Below are 19,537 nucleotides of genomic sequence, written 5' to 3' on the forward strand. Positions count from 1 at the left end.
AGGCCCTTGCTTTTCTTTAGGCCATTCCTGCCTTCCTGTGTGTCCCTGAGGGTGTTGCACTCTGAGAGCAGAGAGCAGCCATGGCCCTGGCTGAGCAAGCGAAGGGCTGGGTGGCCAGCCGCACCAACGCCGCTGGCTGACATGTAGGGGTGAGGGGGGACTGTCCCAGTGGGATCCGGGCGCCGGTTTCGGGGACTCCTGAGATGCCGGCCACAGTGCAGAACAGGCAGAACTAGGAGAAAACTCCATCATCTCCTGATTCCAGGTGTGACCTGTCCTGGCACGGAGCTGGTCTTCATTCTGGAACTTTCCAGACACATGCCTTGGGATGGGGCTCTTGTCCCGCAGCACCTGGAAGCTTGCGGTCCTGGGGATTGCCATCGCCTGGTCCCTTCAGGGTCTCCCTCTGCTCCAGTGTCTCTTCCCAGAAGTCTCTTTCTTTGGGAGATCTTCTGGGCTGGTTCTCTGATTTCCTTTGTCTTCCATCTTTTATCATTTTGTTTGTCCTGCAAGATTTCTAAGCTTCATCTGTCATCTCCATCTCCCTCACTCTTGAGTCCCCTCCCTTCACTCTCCCCTGCCCAGGCTCACCCACCCCCCTGCTCCTTCTCCCCTGACTTGTGGCATCTCCTCTCAACTTTGTTGCATTTCTTCTCTCCCCTTCACTTCTTGCTTCCAGGCCTTTGCTCACTGTCGGTGTCACCCTGTGCTCTCCCCTGTCATCCCCTTCTCTCAGCACCAAATGCCAACATGGAGAAAGCTACCTTCCAGACCACTCCAATCCTGACAGTAAAAATCAGCCTGTTCTTTTATTTGTTCGGAAGAATGACACCCCCCCCCCCCCACCTCTGCCTCAAATTTGGCTGGGGGGGGGGGGGAGCGGAGCATGCAGTCCGAGAACAACGACCCTGGGATCCTCTGCCCCTGGGCCCAGGGCAACAGTTTTGAGGCAGAAGCACGGGATCCGAGGGGCCAGGGCTCAGGCACTGCGGTGAAGTGGGCGGGCACAGCAGGTGCTGTGGGGACTCCCGGGCCCAGCTGGCACCTGATGACACTGAGGCACACACGGAGGAGGCGGCCCTTAGCCGCTGGCTCAGGCCCGGACCTTGGGGCCCCGGGGGGCCTCTGCAGGTAGCTAGGAGCCCGTCAAGTGCCGGTGGAAGTAGAGGCCGAAGAGGCTGCAGAGCAGTTGGCAGGCTGCTGTCCACCAGATGAGGAAGGTGAGGACGGCGCGGAGGAATAGAGGCGTGAGGAGGCTGCCCAGCGCCCCAGCGATCCGGGCCGCGGTCTGCTGGGCCTCGTCCTCCCCGAGGCCTACCAGGCGGTCGCGGGCTGAGGACGCGGCGGGGGACAGCGTGGGGACCGGGCCTGGCCCCCAGGAGTAGCCGCCTGTGCGGAGAAGAGGGTGGAGGTAGGGAGGGGTAGAAGTACAGGCGCTGTTTGATTTCTGGGACCCTCCCCCAGCCCCAGGCTTCACCTCTTACCCCCGCCCCCACCCCAACTCTATCTCCTGCCTCCCACCCCAACTTCGGCCCGCCTCCTACTCGCCCCTCCTCCGAGCCCTCCAGACTCCGCCCCCTCTCCGCCCCCGATTATTGCCAAGTCCCGTCCCGCCGCCACCTCGCTCCGTTTCAGCCCCGCGGGGCTTCGCTCCCCAGCCGCCCGCACCTCCACGCACCCGGCTCCGACCCTACGCGCCCCGAGCCGCTTCTCACCCAGCGTCTTGAGCAGCAGCGTGCAGCTGAGGGTGAGAATGAGCGGCGTCAGGTACTGCAGGCTCACCACCGTCACGTAGCAGTAGACGCGCACTACCTAGGAGGCCGGTAGCAGGGACTACGTGGGGGGAGGGGGCTTTCTGGGCTTCCGGTAACCCTAAGCCCCAGGGGCAGGGACCCCTGCCCTGAGCCCCAGGTCCCCTCCCAACCTTCGGTGCCCATACCCGCCTCTGGATCTCACGGGCCTCTATGCGGCCGGCCTCCCGTCGCAGCTGCTCCACACGGGCCTTGGCCAGGCACAGGTAGGCCTGCAGGTGAGGCCTGGTCACAGCCAGCCTTAGCAGGCACAATGCCACCAGCACCCAGAGGCGCAGGGAGTCGAAGGCTGAGTCTGACAGCCTGTGGGAAGGGAAATGAGGGGGCTAGGGAAGCCTCCCCTGCTCCAGGATCACCCCCAGGATCCAAGGCTTCTCCCTGAGCCTCAGAGACTGGGCTACACAGCACCCACCCTACGCTCCTACCCCCCTTCCCTCACGCCCTCCCCCCCCCCCGCCCCTCCAGGCACCACCGGATGCGCACAGAGGGAGGGGCACCTCCCCCAGGGGTGCCTGGTGCAGGAAGTCCCGTGCAATGGGCTTGGTCCAGAGCCACAGGATGATCAGAGGGGACACGAAGCTGGTATGCAGAAGGAACCTAGGGATAAGGGCACAGAGGATTGAGGCCTGGGCACCCACCATCCCCCTAGCCTCTCCTTTAGATTCCCACCTCCACCCACCCACCCATCCCGCCCCACCCCCCAGTCTGGCACTCTGCATTAACTGCAGCATGGGCCGGTCCTCCGACATGGTCAGTGCATCCAGGTGTGTCTGAGCCAGCCGCAGGCCTGGAAAGGTGAGGAAGGCACCCAGCATGGATCCCACGAATGCCAGCCCTATGCGGACGCCCAGCTTGGCCAAAGGGAGCCTGGGGAAGAAGAGAAGGGTCGGGAGGCCCCAAAGCCCGTTAGCACCACCCACCTAAAAGTCCCAGCCAGCCCTTGCCCCACCTCGCTTCCCAGGACTCACGCCCAGTCCCAGCCCTGAGTCTTCAGAAGTGGCTCCAAGTTCTGGGTCATACTGGCCAGGCCTGGGGAAGACAAGGAGAGAGCAGTGTCTAGTAGACCCCTGGAGACTCACTGTCTGCTCTGCCCCCATCCCAGATAGACTTTTGCTCCACCCGTAGGATTGTACCCATGGGAGCCAGCCCTGGGCCAGGCAAAAGGAAAACTTTATTGTGTTCTGGTTATGTGCATTTTTTGGTTTTGTTTTAAAGAACAAGAAAATGTATCAGGCAGACACCCTTGACTGGACTGGGGGAAAGAATGGTGGGGAGGGGGGACCACTGAGTCTGAGTTTCTGGGGCTGTACGAGGAATCTGGAGGTGCGTGAAGGACTCCCATAGGAGAGAGCCAAAATCCTCAAAAGAATCCTCAGTTCAGGCCCTCAGATTTTCCGCAGAGTAAAAGCAAATAAAAATGAGCTTACAACCCAAATCACCAAACACACCACTGAACAAATCACCATAAAGCCCCGGGGGGGGGAGTAGTTTAGACCCTACAGACTATAGAAACTTTGCAGGTGTTATTATGTGTGAAATTACTGAGGAAAATAACAGGTGGAATCACAGAACAGGCAACATGAGGCTACCTTAGATGACCAGATATATCTGCCAAGGAACCAGTTAAGCTCATCCAAAGGGAAAATACAATTATTGAAACGATAGGTTGTTAAATGGCATATTCAAAACAGCCAAAGAAAGAATGAATGAATTGGATCTGAAGAAATCACTCAGATTCCAACTCAGAAAGATAAAAAGGTAGGAAATGTGAAGGGAGATGAAGAGATAAGGAAGACAGAATAGAGAGTCCAGCAAAAGTCAAATAAGAGCCCCAGAGAGAGAAGGGAAGAGAGGATAAAGAAGGAGAGGGGATTTGGAAGTTGGAAAGACTGTGGAATGAATGACACACAAAGTATATCAAACCAGAGTAATACAAAGAAATCCATACCTAGACACCGTAGTGACACTGGAATACCAAAAACAAAGAGATCGCAAAGCAGCCAGGGATTTAAGACAGATCACCTATAGAGGAAAGACAATTAGACTGGCAGCCAATGTCAACAGCAATCACAGAAAAAGAACAAAAATAAGGTGAAATGGTAAGATGGTAGAAACAATGCCAAATATGTCAGTAATCATAATAAATGTAAGCGGATTAAACTTTGAAGTTAAATGACACAGATTGTCAGACTTGAAACTACCTTACTGTGTGTTTTTTAAGAGACATAGCTCAATACAAGGTCCCTGTAAGTTGGAAAAAAAAAAGGGATGTTAAAAAGATGTGACAAATACTAATCAAAAGAAAGGTGGTATTGTATATTTGAGAGTTGCTATGAGTAGATCTTAAAAGTTTTCATTGTAAGGAAAAAAAGTTGTATGTGTAAAAAAGGAAGTTAAGCAGATTTATTGTGATTGTTTTGTAATACATACAAATATTGAATCATTATATTGTGTACCTGATACTAACAATGTTATATGTCAGTTATATCTCAACTTAAAAAAAAAGCTGAAAAGACTATATTATTACCAGATAAACTAGTGTAAGACAGAAGTATTAGAATCAGAAGTGGTTAATATACTATGATAAAATGGTTGATTCACCAGGTATATACAGAAATTCTACACTTGTAAAAACCTTGCCAATTAGCCACAAAACATATAAAGAAAACACTGACTGGGGTGCCTGGGTGGCTCAGTCATTTAAGCATCTGACTCTTGATTTCAGCTTAGGTCATGATTTTACGGTTGTGAGATTGTGCCCTGCACCAGGCTCAGCACTGGGCATGGAGCTTGCTTGGGATTCTCTCTCTTCTTTTACCCCTTACCCCCCTCTAAAAAAGAGAGAGAGAGAGAGAGAGAAGGAAAGAACGAACGAAAGAAAGGAAAATCATAATGGAAACTTTAAAATACAAACAATGGTGTGATAATGAAGATTACAAATCAAAATTTAAAGTGGGACTTAATAAAATATTTATAGCCTTCCATGCTAGAAATGCTAGAAAGAGAAATAGAAGAAGCTGAAAATTAATGAGCTAAATAGCCAACTAAGAAATTGGAAACAAGAAAAAGAAGCCTACCAGAATAGGGCTAGAAAATCCAGAGGTCCTAGCCATACAAGAGAGAAAGACTGGAAAAGATAAAAGAAAAACCAAAAGAACCCACAATTCACTAAAAATACAATTGTACAGCAAGGTTGTCCCATGGAAAAACACTTAGTTTCATCCCTATTTCATAAGACAGTAGTGAACTACCAGGAGTTTAAGGGTTTATGCGAGAGGCAAAATTGAAATATCATGTCGGAAAATACAAAATATCTTTCTGATTGTAGGGAAGAGAGGGGAATATCTTCAAGACAAAAATCAACTAAAATAAGGAACTGCTATTCATCAGAAGAAACCAGAGGTGAGGGCTGCAGCTATATTCAGTGGCTGAGCCCAAAAAAGTGTGGTGTATTCATGTGCAGAGAATAATGCAAATGATGCTAAATGAATCTAGGTCAAGAGCATCAGAGGATTCTTCCAATCATTCTGCAGGTTTGGAATTTTTCAAAATAAAATATTTGAGGACAATTTAAAAAAATATATTTTATTTATTTGACAGACAGAGATAACAGTTAGGCAGAGAGGCAGGCAGAGAGAGAGGAAGGGAAGCAGGCTCCCTGCTGAGCAGAGAGCCCAATGCAGGGCTCGATCCCAGGACCCTGGGATCATGACCTGAGCCGAAGGCAGAGGCTTTAACCCACTGAGCCACCCAGGCGCCCCTTGAGGACAATTTTTTTTTAAGATTTTATTTATTTATTTATTTATTTATTTTTTAAAGATTTTATTTATTTATTTGAGAGAGAGACAGTGAGAGAGAGCATGAGCAAGGAGAAGGTCAGAGAGAGAAGCAGACTCTCCATGGAGCTGGGAGCCCGATGCGGGACTCGATCCTGGGACTCCAGGATCATGACCTGAGCCGAAGGCAGTCGTCCAACCAACTGAGCCACCCAGGCGTCCCTTAAGATTTTATTTTTAAGCAATCTCTACACCCAACACAGGGCTGGAACTCACAACCCCGAGATCAAGAGTTGCATGCTCCACCCACTGAGCCAGACAGGTGCTCCACAATTTTTTTAAGACAAAAAAACAAAAAACAAAAAACAAAAAAAACAACAACAAAAAGAAAGTAAAAAGCCATGCCACAGATTTTAAGACACACTCCCCATCCCCCACTTTAACTTCTTTAAAATTGAAATACACATGACCACTGATGACATGCACTAGTCTAAGTAACAAGTGTTTTCAATCTTTTTTCTGCAGTTCCAGAAATAATGGTGTGTCATGTTTCATAGAAGGAAGTTTATGTCCCACACATGTAACAAAGGATCAATTCCCATGGTATATAAAGAAACTCTACAAATCAACAAGAAAAAAAAAAGTAATAAAGATACACAGCCCAGAAAAGCTTCATAAAACATTGGATTCAGTGATGATGTCTTAGATTTGGCACCAAAAGTATGAGCAACAAAAGAAAATATAGACCAGTTGGACTCATGAGAATTAAAACATTTTGTACATCAAAAGATACTACCAATGGAGTGAAAAGGTAACCCACAGAATGGGAAAAATATTTGCAAATCATACATTTGATAAGGGACGAATATCCCAAATATATATAATATATACAGAACTCCTAAAACTCATCACCCCCCCCCAAAAAAACAACAAAAAACAAAAAACCCAGGTTCAAAAATAGGCAAAGGGGGCATCTAGCTGGCTTGGTTGGTGGAACGTGTGACTCTTGATCTCAGAGTTATAAGTTTGAGCCTCAAGTTGGGTGTAGAGATTACTTGAAAATAAAATCTTTGAAAAAGAAAAAAAAAAATAGACAAAGGAGTTAATAGACAATTTCTCCAAGATATACAGATGACCAACAAGAATAAGAAGATGGGCTCAGGGGCGCCTGGGTAGCTCAGTGGGTTGAGCCTCTGCCTTCACTTCAGGTCATGATCTCAGGGTCCTGGAATCCAGCCCCAAATCGGGCTCTCTGCTCGGTGGGGAGCCTGCTTCCCTTCTCTCCCTGCCTGCCTCTCTGCCTACTTGTGATCTCCCTTTCTGTTAAAAAAAAAAAAAAAAAAAAAAAAGTGCTCAACATCACTCATCATTAGGCAAATACAAATAAAAACCACAACAAGATACCACTTCACACCCACTAGGATGGTCACTTAAGGAAAAAGAAAAGGAAGATAACACATGTTGTTGAGGATGTGGGGAAGCTGGAAATCTTGTGCATGGCTGGTAGGAGTACAAAATGGTGCAGCCACCCAAGAACACAAGTTGGTTGACTCCTCAAAAAATTAAAGAGAATTACTACATAATCCAGCAATTCACCTCTGGATCTGTACCCCAAAGAATTAAAAGCGGAGACCTGTAAACCCATGTTCATAGCAACACTATTCGCATCAGCTCAAACACAGGAGCAACAAAAATGTCCACCAATACATAAATGGATGAGCAGAATGGGATATATTCCTGCAAAAGGAACACTAGTCAGTGTTAAAAAGGGAGGAAATTTGAAGGCAGCATGGATGAACCTTAAGGATATTATGCTGAATGAAATAAGCCATCACAGGGCACCTGGGTGGCTCAGGGAGCCTCTGCCTTCAGCTCAGGTCATGATCCCAAGGTCCTGGGATTGAGCCCCATATCAGGCTCTCTGCTTAGCAGGAAGCCTGCTTCCTTCTCTCTCTCTCTCTCTCTCTGCCTGCCTCTGTCTACTTGTGATCTTTGTCTGTCAAAATAAACAAAATCTTAAAAAAAAAAAAAAAAAAAAGGAAATAGGCCAGCACTGAAAGACAGCTATTGCATGATTGCCCTCATATGACATGTCTAGGGTGGCTGGATTCATAGAGACAGAAAGTAAGATGGCGGGCACCAGGGGCTGGGGTGGGGGAAAATGGAGAGTCAGTGTTTAATGGGGACAGAGTTTCAGATTTGCAAGATGAAAAGGGTGGGGAACGGATGGTGGTGATGGTCACACAACAAGGTGAATGTGCTTAATGCCACTGAGATGGACTCTTAAAGACAAAATAATAAATGGTATGTGTATTTTACCACAATAAAAAAAAATGGAGGGAAAAACACATACCACCTCAAAGAAAAATGGGCAACAAACATGAACAGGCTCTTCAAAGAAGAGGAAACGAGAATCTTAACTAGACAGACAGGAAAAGCTGCTCAGCCTCCTAGGTAATCAGAGAAATGCACGTTAAGACCACTAAAGGCATCATTTCCCACCACTAGATGGACGAAAATCAAGCACTTCCCATGGACCTCAACTCACTTACAGCTGACCATGTCCCTGTAAGGTTCACCACCTTACAAGCAGGGAGGTGAGGCAAGGGGCTGGTGCAACTTCACCCATACTTGCCCAGGGTGGCTGGGACTGAGTCTGGGGGTCCACCCTCGGAAGCCCCAGCTGCATGGCTGGTGGGCATGGGAGAGAACTGCTCTGAAAATGCCAAGGCACCATCTTATGAAGGTGAACACATCCCCCTTGTCCCCAGATCCCATGCCCCAAACAAATGCCTACACATGCATACAAAGAAAGGTACAAGAATGTTCCTTCCCTATAGCAACTGTGAAAAAAACCTCAAACCTGGAAACCACCTAGATGTCCAGCAACAGGACACTGGACAAATAAAGACAAGGGGCCTCACAACAGAGCACCATTCATCCGTGTGAAGAGAAAAACGAAAGCTGCCCAGACCAAGAGGGCCTCGTTCTGTAAACAATATCAAAAAGACTGGAAAGCACCAGCTGGCGGATTACACACTGGCTGACGCCACCCACAACAGCAAGCAAACTACGATGAATTCTTTAGGGACAGAAACATATGTGATGAATGGGAGCCTGGGTGGCTCAGCCAGTTAAGAATCCGACTCTTGGTCTCAACTTGGGTCTTGAGTTCAAGATTGTGAAGTTTAAGCCTTCCATTGGGCTCCACACTGGGCATGGAACCTACTTAAAAAAAAAAAAAAGGCAAAAAATGATAAACACAAGATTTGAGAGACTAGTTGGGGCTGTGAGTAAAAGAGGAAAGTGTGAGGATTGGAAAGAAGCACCAGAGACATGCAAGAACGTTGGGAAGGTTCTAGTTCTCATTTAAGAAGGGAGGTTGTGGGATGCCTGGGTGGCTCAGTTGGTTAAGCAACTACCTTCAATTCAGATCAAGATCCTGGAATCCTAGGATCGAGTCCTGCAGGGGTCTCCTCCCTGCTTGGGGGAGAGTCTGCTTCTCCCTCTGACCTCTCCCCTCATGTTCTCTCTCTTTCTCTCAAATAAATAAGTAAAACCTTAAAAAAATGAGTCTGTTACATTATTATTTTGCTTTGTAACTTACATATACATGTTCTATACACATGCATATATATATCAAACATTATATAATTTTACAAATTGAAAAGCAGGGAGAATTGGTGAAGATAAAGGTCAAGGAGCACAGCAAGGCTGTGCACAGCAGAGTGAGTATTTTGATCTTTATCCAAAGACCACTAGAGTCTGGCATCAGGCAGAGAAGTGATGTGATCCAGATTATATTTTTGAAAGATCATCCAAAGAGTAGAGAAAGTCAAAAGAAAAATGGGAAACTAAGAAAAAATATTTGCAACAACTATCACACACAAAGACTAATGTCTCTAATATATAAAGAGCTCCTACATATCAATAAAAGGGTCACTAGAAAACTGGGCAAAAGAACAGACCTTTCTGGAAGGCAGATAGGAAAGATGCTATCTTTTCCACCTCGGAAAGATGCTCAACATCGCCTACGTTTCACCCATCAGGTTACCCAAGACAAAAAAAAGTCCATGGAAACACATTGGAGAGAATATGGGGAAGTAGGCACTTCATTAATCTTTTCCTAAATGGCAATTTACAACACTATTGAAATTACAAATGCACTTACTTGCACAGGGCCGCCTTCCCATATGACTATGGGCTATGGGCTATGACACTGTTGTAACAAAACATGGTTTTGAACAATAACATTTAATAGTGAAATACTTATATGTCCAGAAGTAGGGGACTGGTTAAATAATCATGAAACCTCGGGGCGCCTGGGTGGCTCAGTGGGTTAAGCCTCTACCTTCGGCTCAGGTCATGATCTCAGGGTCCTGGGATCGAGCCCTGCACCAGGCTCTCTGCTCAGCAGGGAGCCTGCTTCCCCCTCTCTCTCTGCCTCTCTGCCTACTTGTGGTCTCTGTCTGTCAAATAAATAAATAAAGTCTTTAAAAAAAATCATGAAACCTCCATAAAATGAAATACTATGTGGGTGTTATAAAAAAAACACACACACACACACCACAAGCCCACCCACTCTGTATGTTGTGTCAAGGGACAATCTCCACATTGATGCTTTTTAAGGAAAAAAGACAAGGTGTAGAGCCTTCAACACTACTGTTTTATGGGGATAAAGGAAAGTGGCCTCCCAGTTTTCCTCTTGGAAAGAGAGCCAACGTGGGTGATTTTTACTCTATGTATATCCTCTTGGACTTTGTGAATGCTGTGCCATTTACCCATTTCCTTCACCAAATTAAATTAGAATGGGGAAGTATGAAATCATTACCGCTGCCTTGGAGAAGGGCAGAGGCAGGGAACCTGCGAAGAACTACAGCTACAGGGGGCACCTGGGTGGCTCAGTGGGTTAAAGCCTCTGCCTTCAGCTCAAGTCATGATCTCAAGGTCCTGGGATCGAGCCCCGCATTGGGTTCTCTGCTCAGCGGGGAGCCTGCTTCCCTTCCTCTCTCTGCCTGCCTCTCTGCCTACTTGGGATCTGTCTGTCAAATAAATAATAAAAAAATGAAATAAAATCTTAACTACAGCTCCGGGCCGCCATCAGAGGCAGCGAGACTGGACATCCTCTTACCCTAAAGCCCCAGGAGACCCCAGGACAGGAAGCAGCCCTAGAGACTACTCAGGCCCAAGGAGGCCCCCTCCCTTCACCTGTCCTGTGCTTCCGTGAGGGAGTGATGGGCGTGGTGACCCCAAAGGCTGCACGTACCTGGCTCCAGGCCCAGCTCGAGAGTCTCCTCCTGGACCACCTGCACCAGCATGGCCAGGAGCAGGAAGAGGAAGGCAAAGGTGAGGCAGACAGAGCGTTCGCCCCCCTCCTCTGCACTGAAGTACAACCGGGTCACCATCAGGAACATCTTGCTGGGGGCAGGGCTAAGAAAGCCTGGAGCAACTAGGGTGTCCCTTCCCCACTCCCCCACTCCCAGCCAGGGATTTCCCCCAACTGCAGAACCCACACACCAGCACTGGAGTCTGGCGTCTCGGGGACCAAGACGGTGACCCAGGAGAAGAGCGAGCCACTGAACAAGTTGAAGACAAGAGGTCCAGGGCGGCTCATGCCTATGTCCGCAGGCTTGGGGTGTGGGTGGGTGGCAGGTGTGCCTGGGCCTCCAGTTTTGCCTCAGCACACGACCTGTGGCCATTTCTTTCTTTCCTTTTTAAAAAACATTTATTTTAGAGAGAGAGCGAGTGGTGGGGAGGAGCAGGGGAGGAGGGTGTGGGAGAGGGATAGAATGTCAGGCAGACTCCATGTCAAGCTTGGAGCCCCGGGCAGGGGCCTCCATCCCAAGACACGGACACCATGATCCCAGCTGAAACCAAGAGTTGGGCGCTCAATCAGGCACCCCCCACCCCGTGGCCATTTTTCCCTGAAAGAGCTAGCAAGTCCGTTTCTTCAGGAGGTCTGGCCTCCCTGACCCACCTGCATTTGCAGCAGGGGAATTTCCGGTTCCTCTGAGAAGCTCTCAGAGATAAAAGGGCTGTCTGTATCCCAAATCTGCCCCGAAAGAGACCCATGGGGCTTTCCAGAACAAGTGTGGGCTTCAAGATGGATTTTTCTGCACAAACCCATTCCATGAGCGCATTTTCTCAGACTTGGGTCCTCAGTGTCACAGGTTTGCCTCTGTTCCCGAAGCAGCTTCATAAAACACAGCAGAGGGAGACCTGGGTGGCTCTGTGGGGTTAAGATCCCAGGGTCCTGGGATCGAGCCCCACATCAGGCTCCCTGCTCAGCAGGAAGCCAGTTTTCCCCTCTCCTTCTCCCTCTGCCTGCCACTCTCCCTGCTTGTTCTCTCTCTCTCTCTCTCTCAATGTCAAATAAATAAATAAATAAATCCTTTTTTTTTTTTAATTAAAAAAAAAGGGGGAAAAAAAGCAGAGGGGACATCTCTTTTCCTGTCCCTGTATCTGGGCCGATGACTTGCTTTGACCGAGAGAAGGGACAGAGATGGGGGTGGGCCAACTTCCTGCAAAGCCTCAGAAGGCTCGCAGCACCCCTTCCTTCTTGCTGGTGTTTCTGCTGCTAGGAGGAAGCCTGGCTTACCCTGCTGGAGGGTGGGACCCCTCAGAGCAGAGATAAGGCTGTGGCCCAGGAGCAGATCAAGTAGAACAGTGGCCATTTTACACCACCACCCAGTTCTGGGGAGTTTTGTGGGACAGCAGCTGATAACTGATATACCAATTTCGGGACAGCGGGGAAGGAAAGCTCCAGTCCGGCTCCCACATGCCTCCCGCCTCCCTGACCATTTCGGCAGCCTGAGGAAGGATACAGGGAGAAGGCGACGGTGAGCAGGCACCAGAACACAGCGATGTTGGTCTCTTTGGCCGGGCCCAGCACATAGTAGTAGGCCTCTGTGAAGACATACACGCCGCAGGAGTACACGGCGAAGTCCACGAACCACTGGTACTCCAGGAAGAAGCGCAGGACTGCGGGGAGTTTGCGGCTCAGTCCGCAGCCCCGCGCAGGACACCCCCTCACCAATCCCCCCGGGGTATAGGCTGAGGCTGGGATGCTGGGGACCCAGCTGGATGGTTACCGAGGGCATCAACCGCTGTGAGGGGGCAGGTCTCCAGCTGGAAAGGGGCATCTCGGGGCACAGACAAGGGCTTTTCTTCACTATAGCCATTGGCCCACCTGTTGGGGGAGGGATAGGCAGTAAGGAGAGGAGGAGTGTCAGACCAGCATCCTCTGTTCTCTCCTCCCCAGCCAGACATGGCAGCCCTCCCCACACCAGTCTGGAAGGTTCCACTGTGCCATCCTCGGAACACAGGAGGAGCTGACTTGGGAGGTGCCTTCTCCCCAGCCGGGGTCTTGGCACACCGGGGTGCGGAGGCCAGCTGCTCACAGGGCTGGCCCCGAGCAAACTGTCAGCTAGAGGCAACCAAGGAATGACACAGACATCTTCTTAACCTGGGGTGTCCACCACTCTCCTCGGTGCCCAGAACTGCACCTGGAAGGGAAGCCGTTCCCCTAAGTCTGGGGCCTCACTCACCGCTCCTTCCTGCCTCTGGGCCTCGGTGGTTTTCCCTCCAGGGCCCGAAGCTCTTCCTCAGTAGGGTGCTTGTATCGGAAGAGACTGAGGGCAAAGACGGGAAGTCAGGAAAGCTCCAGCATGGCAATGAATCCTCAAACCCAGGACTGGTGTCAGGGGGAGACCTGGACCCAAAATGCATGGGAACAGGATGGACTGGGGCTATGCAAAACCAGGGGGAACGCCGGGGGGGGGGGCTGGGGGTTTGCTGGGGGGAATGCCGCGAGCAGCTCTGGGGAGATCGCAGGGTGGCGGGGAGTCCCGGACACCCCTGAATCTGCCGGCTATCTCTTCTGGTGGAGCAGACGTGTGCCTTGTCCTGGAGGGAAAGTTCAGTTTCCACTAGGTCTCAGAAAGGGTCCGAGATCCCAACAGGGACAAAAAGCACTGTAGGAAACAGATCTACAGCGAGAGTAGTGTGGAAGGGGGTTTAGATTCCAGGAAGGCAGGAGTGGGGAAAAGCAGCTGCTCTTCTCAGTGTGGAAATGTGGTCGCGCGGGTGTGGACACCTGTCAAAACGGATCCAACTGTGTGCTTCAAATATCTGCAGTTTATTGTGTGTCAGTTATATCTCAATAAAGTTGTTTTTAAAAAACTAAAAACACTTTGGAGGGCGCAAGGCAGGGATTGGAGGAAGCCGAGGGGGCGGGGCCCGGTGGGGGCTCCTCCCACCGCCCGGGGCGGGGCTGCGGCTCACCTGCCATTGCAGAGCAGCCAGCGTGCGAAGGAGCAGTGCGGTGCCAGCCTGTGCATGAGGGTGGCGGTGAGCAGCGTCACCACCAGCTGCACTCCCAGGACCGCCTGGGGGGAGGGGATACGAAGGGCAGTGCCTGCCAGGAGGTCACAAGCTCACTGCCTCAGAACTCAGGCTATTTATAGAGAGGCTGGGGCCAGGTTGGAGAGGGTGGGCGTCCTGGGTTCCAGCTGAGTCTTGAAGGAGGGTCCTGGGGTGGGCTCAGACTCAACTGGGGGAGCCCCTGCTGTGTGTGGATTCCCGCACTCCCTACCACCCCCACCTAGCTGCGGGGTAGGGTGGTGGAGAGCTCACGCTGGGGTTCGCTTCTGGCCTTTGCTATGGATTTCAGGTATTCATCTCCCTGAGGCCTCAGTTTCCCCATCTGGAAATGAGGTGCTGCCTATTTTGTTTCATGTACTGTCCACTATCCGGACCTACAAGGAGCACAGCCAGTGAAAGAGGCTCCCCTCCGTAGTTCCCCCTGGCAGCTCCGCGTCCCACCAGAAATTATCCTCATGATTCCATCGCCCTCTCCTCCTCCCTCCCTTTGTAACCAACCTCCTTGAAAAGCCTATTTCTGGCCACTACCAGTCTCAGGACAAAAGACTTACACATATGAAGGGGATGGCTTTTTAAATTAGGAATTTCTCACTAAGTTCTACATAACAAAGTTTTTACCAATTCATAACACGTTTTCGTATATTAATTTTAAAACGTTTTAGAAGAAATGCTTTTGGTAATCAGTCGGAAGCTGGGTTTTCCTGCTTGAATGCAGTAAATACCAATTTGGTATCAGTAACTATGCAATTATATAAAATTATGTGCTCAGGAGTGCTGTCGACTAGTATTATGATATTATAATTAACAACTAAAGTGAAATAAAGATTACTTTAATATTACAATTAATTATTAAAATTATCCTTTTAATCAGGCAAGACTATGCTGACTTCAGTAGGAAAAGCTCTAATGGGATGGGTATCGGGCCAACACAGTAATTCAGAACCACTGCTGAGAAATCCATCATTAAGATAACTAACAGGATATTTTCTCTATGCCTGTAACTTGTAAACCAGAAACATTTTCTCAGTAATGAGGTCGGGGCTCCAACTTTCTGGTCATTAAATCTCACTGCCCACCCTCCCTAACCCCCAAGTGCAGGCTGGCTAGGGGTCACTAAAGACCGTGGGGACAAGCACAGTCAGGGAGCCCCAAGATCAGTGAAGCGGGCCTCTCGGAGGGCCCGCGGCTCCTCCTACGATCCTCTCCAGTCCTTTCCGGTGCCACCCCCAGCCTCCCATCCGCGATTCTGCAGACATCAGATTCTGGGGCTCCCCTGCTGATTTTCCTCTTCCCTCTGTGGCTTCCACCCTGTGATTCAATCTCCTGCTAGGTTTTTAACCACCTACGGCCCTGCACGACCCCAACACAGCGGCACCTCTAGCCTGCACCTCTGTGCGTAGCGCGCAGACCATCTAGGTCTCTAAAGGCCCCAGTACCCGCCCCTCACTCCCGCGAACACAGCACTCGGCCCTTTCCGGCGAGTCCTGATGTCAGTCAACATCCAAATCCTTTTTGCAGCCTGCAACTCTTGGAGGGCCCAACTCAAGACACCCTGCCTCTCACTGGCCGGCTTTCTCCGTAGCCCTCTCTGCGTTAATTCACTGGGGTCTCAGAAGCCCTCCCAGACCCCTGGCCTCTCCACTGCAGATACCTATCAAGCTCTGACACCTCCCAGGGAGGAGACCCTTGTTCAAGCTTCCGTCCCAGCACCTAGGACAGGTAGGAGGGAGAGAAGACTTAGGAGAAGCAGGGAGGAAGGGAAGAAGGGAAGGAAGACACGCTTCCCTTCACCTGAAGCTCCTGAGGTCTGTCCAGGGATATATTTCAAGCCCCGCCCCCCAGCAGCCTCCGGTCTTGTCCTGCCTCTGCAGATTTCCAAAGATACCTGGAGCCTCCCATCAGCTCACGTCCCTTTCCTGCTCAGTCTTTCCCTGGACCTACAATCTGAGAATAGGAGACTCCTGCTACGTGCTAACACCAATAAGGCTTTCCTCCATCCTGTTCTCGGGAACCCTTCCGATTATCTCCCATTCCTTCCCGCACCCAGGCCTGGAACCATGTCCACTTTTCAGGTTCAGGCGCACTTCCAACGCCCCTCCTTGGGGAATCCTCCACACAGGGTCCGGTCGTCCTCTGGGGCCCCTCCTCTGCCCAGTTCGAACATTTAGGGGTTGGGAGTCCCCGCTCTCGCCCCGCATCAGCCTGACCCACCCACAGTGGCCAGGCTAAGTCTGAAGAATAAACTCAATAGGTTGGACCCAGGACTGCGTGAGACCTGAAGCTTCCGACTGTGCTGTCTCCGATTCTGGGACCCTCGCGCGCCCCGAAGCCTCCCAGATCCCCTTGGCTTGGCTCCTCCTCTCAGGGCTCTCCCTGGCCCTTCCACACACCTAAATCCACGCAGCCGCCCTCATGCTTCCGGAGGACCCATGTCGCCAGCCTGGGCTCCAATGGGGCCCTCAAATTTCCCAGCGAGGATCTGTGCGTTCCCCAGTCCCCTTCGCGGGGTTGTGACCCCTCGGCAGGACCCCAGGCCCCTAGAGGGCCCTCAGAGATCTTGCAAAATTCCCGAACGCTTGGAAACCTCCAATTCTTTAGGCAGAATCCCCAACCCCCACATAGGTCCTGCAGGGAGACTGAACCCAGAGAGGGACACATGGCCCTCAGCGCGACCCAGAGTCCCTCAGAGTTCCCAACCCCCACAAAGGGATCCCAGTCCCCTCGGTGTTTCCCTGGACCCCCTCAGCTGGATCTCCTGCCCCTCAGTCAAGCCCCTCCCCACCCCCCACCCCATGCCGCTGGCTGCCGGCTCACCATGTCGCGGGCGGGAGCGCGGTCCGCTGACCTGAAGCTCCGGGCGGCTCTCGGGAATCCAGCCAATCAGAGCCCGACGTTTCTGACAAACAGCCCTTAGGACCAATTGTCAGGCTGTAGCTGGAGCAAACCACGAGGGACACGAGGTCGCTCGCGTTGCATGCTGGAAATTGTAGTTCGAAGACCCACGGCAAGATCAGGCACCCGTAGAGTCAGGACTCTCTGGTACCCTGTGTGGCTGCCCTCTCTGAGATTTACTCTCCGAGCCTCTGCACCCATCTCGCAGGTCTGAGGCAAATTCACTGTCCCCCTGGAGAGTTCTGAGTGTGGAACTCCCCTGATCAAGAGCATTCGCTGGCTCCCACTGACTGGACTCCCAAGTGCTCATAGTCTCATAGTAAAGTCTCTACCTGATTTCAGTCGGCCGCCAGCATATTGTATTCACCAGAATACAGCTTGCCACTGGCCATGCTATCTGCAAATGCTATCTTTCATCTCAGAATACCTCCTTTCTCAATCTTTTTCATTTAGCAAAGCCTTATTCATTTCTGTAAGTCAGGACTCTGATTGAACACACACACACACACACCAACTCAAATGGGCTCCAGCAAAAAAAGGGAAAATTTTGTGACAAAGAACTCTAAAAGCATAGTGAGCTTCAGGCATGGCTAGATCAAGGACCAAAAAAAATGTCAGTCTCTAGAATCCAATATGTTGTGTTTTGAGGCTTGGAGGAAAGGGCTTCTAGCATGGGTACTTAAGTTTTTATGGATAAGTGTGTCTACCTGAATGTGGACATATATGTGGGTATGATGAGATGTCTGAGCTGTTTTTCTTTTTTTAACTTTTTAAAAGTTTTTTAAAAAAGATTTTATTTGACAAAGATAGAGAGATCACAAGTAGGTAGAGCAGCAGGCAGAGAGAGAGGGGGAAGCAGGCTCGCCACTGAGCAGCAAGACTGATGTGGGGCTCGATCCCAGGACCCTGAGATCATGACCTGAGTCTAAGGCAGAGGCTTAACTCACTGAGCCACCCAGGTGCCCCTCCTTTTTTTTTTTTTTTTTTTTTTTTTTTGAGAGAGAGGGAGAGCAAGTGAGAGAGAGAGCTCGAACTGGGGGGAGGGGCAGAGGGAGAGGTACAAGCAGACTCCCCCCTGAGCAGGGAGCCCAATGTGGGGGCTCAACCCCAGGATCCTAGGATCATGACCTGAGCCAAAGGCAGTCACTTAACTGAGTCACCCAGGCACCCTAGATGTCTGAGGATTTTTATGGGGCCTGTGAGAGGGGCCTATATAGTTGATTGCCTTGTCTCTATGGGTGTTATTGGTTTTTTATATATATATATTTTTTTGACAGGCAGAGATCACAAGTAGGCAGAGGGAGAGTGGGAAGCAGGCTCCCCGTTGAGCAGAGAGCCTGATGCTGGGCTCAATCCCAGGACCCTGGGATCATGACCTGAGCTGAAAGCAGAGGCTTTAACCCACTGAGCCACCCAAGGACCCCTCTGTGGATGCTTTTGTCTTTGTTTATGAGCACATGTGGATGTCTGTTTGCAGGGGATTCACTGTAGTTTTGGTCCTGTGGACTCAGAGTGTCCTATGAAGATGGGTGACAGTTGTGGTGAGGGGCACTGGGATTTCCCTGGACCAACACGGTTCTGTGAGCCAATCTATGAATCCACGAGGGATTCAAGGAAGCTGGGATTTGGGAAGGGTGTCAGAGAAGGGGACCAAGAAAGAAAGGAGGGACATGTGCTGCAGGTCCTCCGAATACCAGGCTGGGAGGGGTTGCTGACACTTGTGCTCCTTCCATTAGGTTGAAGTGGCAGGACGATTGTCTCCATTTCATTGACGCAGACACTGAGGCTCTGGGAGGCCCAAATCTCTACATGACACCTTGACCTCTCCTCCTGGACCCAGGGCTTATGAGTTTAGGTGTCCCAGAGGTGCCCATGCGGTGAACCACGGGAAATTCACACAGGCTGTCCTGATGTTCCGTCCAGCAGCTCCCCATCCTCCAGGTGATCCACAAGCTCTGGAGTTGACCTTGACTCCTCTCTCACCCATACGTGATCTGTCAGACCCTCCTGATGATGGTTCCACCTTCCAAGCGTAGCCAGTCTCACCAGCCCCATGACCTCCACCCAATCAACTTCCGTCTTAACCCCACTGCAGTCCCTAGCTCCCCAATCTCTGGCTTCCACCCCCACACCTTACCTCCCCCCCCCCCAGTCTATTTTTCCCAGAGCAGCTTGAGGACACCTCTTAACACTTAAGCCAGACAATGTCCCTCCTTTGTTCTAAAATGGACACTCCTTCTCTCTACTCTACATTGGACGCGTATGTTATCTGTTCCACACTGGACACTCCTTGTTCTCTGTTTTCCACTGGGTGAATACACATTCCCTGTCCTGCACTGGGTACTCCATGTTCCCTGATCCCTCATAGACACTCCCTATGTCTGTCTGTATTCGCCTCCCAGCTTCCCTGACTACACTGAAGTCCACATTCTCATTCCACCATCTCTGTGTATGATGCGCTGGAAAATGCATCTCTCAGGTTTCCGATTCCCATGGCTGCATTTGTGCCACAGTTCCCATGATGCTTTCAGCCAGTGACTGAGCTCCTGGGAGACTCAGGTTCCCTCTGATGGTGACAATGGCTCTGACTGACATCACCATGGTGTCCTTAGAAAGGCTGTCAGAGGACACTTTCACACAACCCTCACTGCTCCCCACCCTCCTCGGGCAGAGCCA

At 50.6% G+C, this 19,537-nt stretch overlaps 1 protein-coding gene across 2 annotated transcripts; it reads right to left on the bottom strand.

Moving 5' to 3' along the window:
• Nucleotides 1-784: 784 nt before the first annotated feature.
• TMEM161A (transmembrane protein 161A) lies at nucleotides 785-16,859 on the bottom strand. Of its 2 annotated transcripts, none has more exons than XM_059160609.1 (12): nucleotides 16,784-16,859; nucleotides 13,871-13,974; nucleotides 13,135-13,218; nucleotides 12,679-12,776; nucleotides 12,412-12,493; nucleotides 10,854-11,005; nucleotides 2,780-2,840; nucleotides 2,535-2,678; nucleotides 2,295-2,408; nucleotides 1,940-2,114; nucleotides 1,716-1,812; nucleotides 785-1,389 (listed from the first exon to the last, which is right to left on the bottom strand). In XM_059160609.1, the coding sequence occupies exons 1-12, from the start codon at nucleotides 16,784-16,786 to the stop codon at nucleotides 1,136-1,138; spliced, it is 1,368 nt and encodes a 455-aa protein (XP_059016592.1). In that variant the 5' UTR covers nucleotides 16,787-16,859; the 3' UTR covers nucleotides 785-1,135. The 2 variants fall into 2 exon arrangements, with proteins under 2 accessions (XP_059016592.1, XP_059016591.1); XM_059160608.1 differs by having other exon boundaries at nucleotides 12,412-12,568.
• Between the last annotated feature and the right edge of the window lie 2,678 nt (nucleotides 16,860-19,537).

The sequence above is a fragment of the Mustela lutreola genome, chromosome 2 (genome assembly GCF_030435805.1).
Source record: "Mustela lutreola isolate mMusLut2 chromosome 2, mMusLut2.pri, whole genome shotgun sequence".
NCBI classification, from domain to species: Eukaryota; Metazoa; Chordata; class Mammalia; order Carnivora; family Mustelidae; genus Mustela; species Mustela lutreola.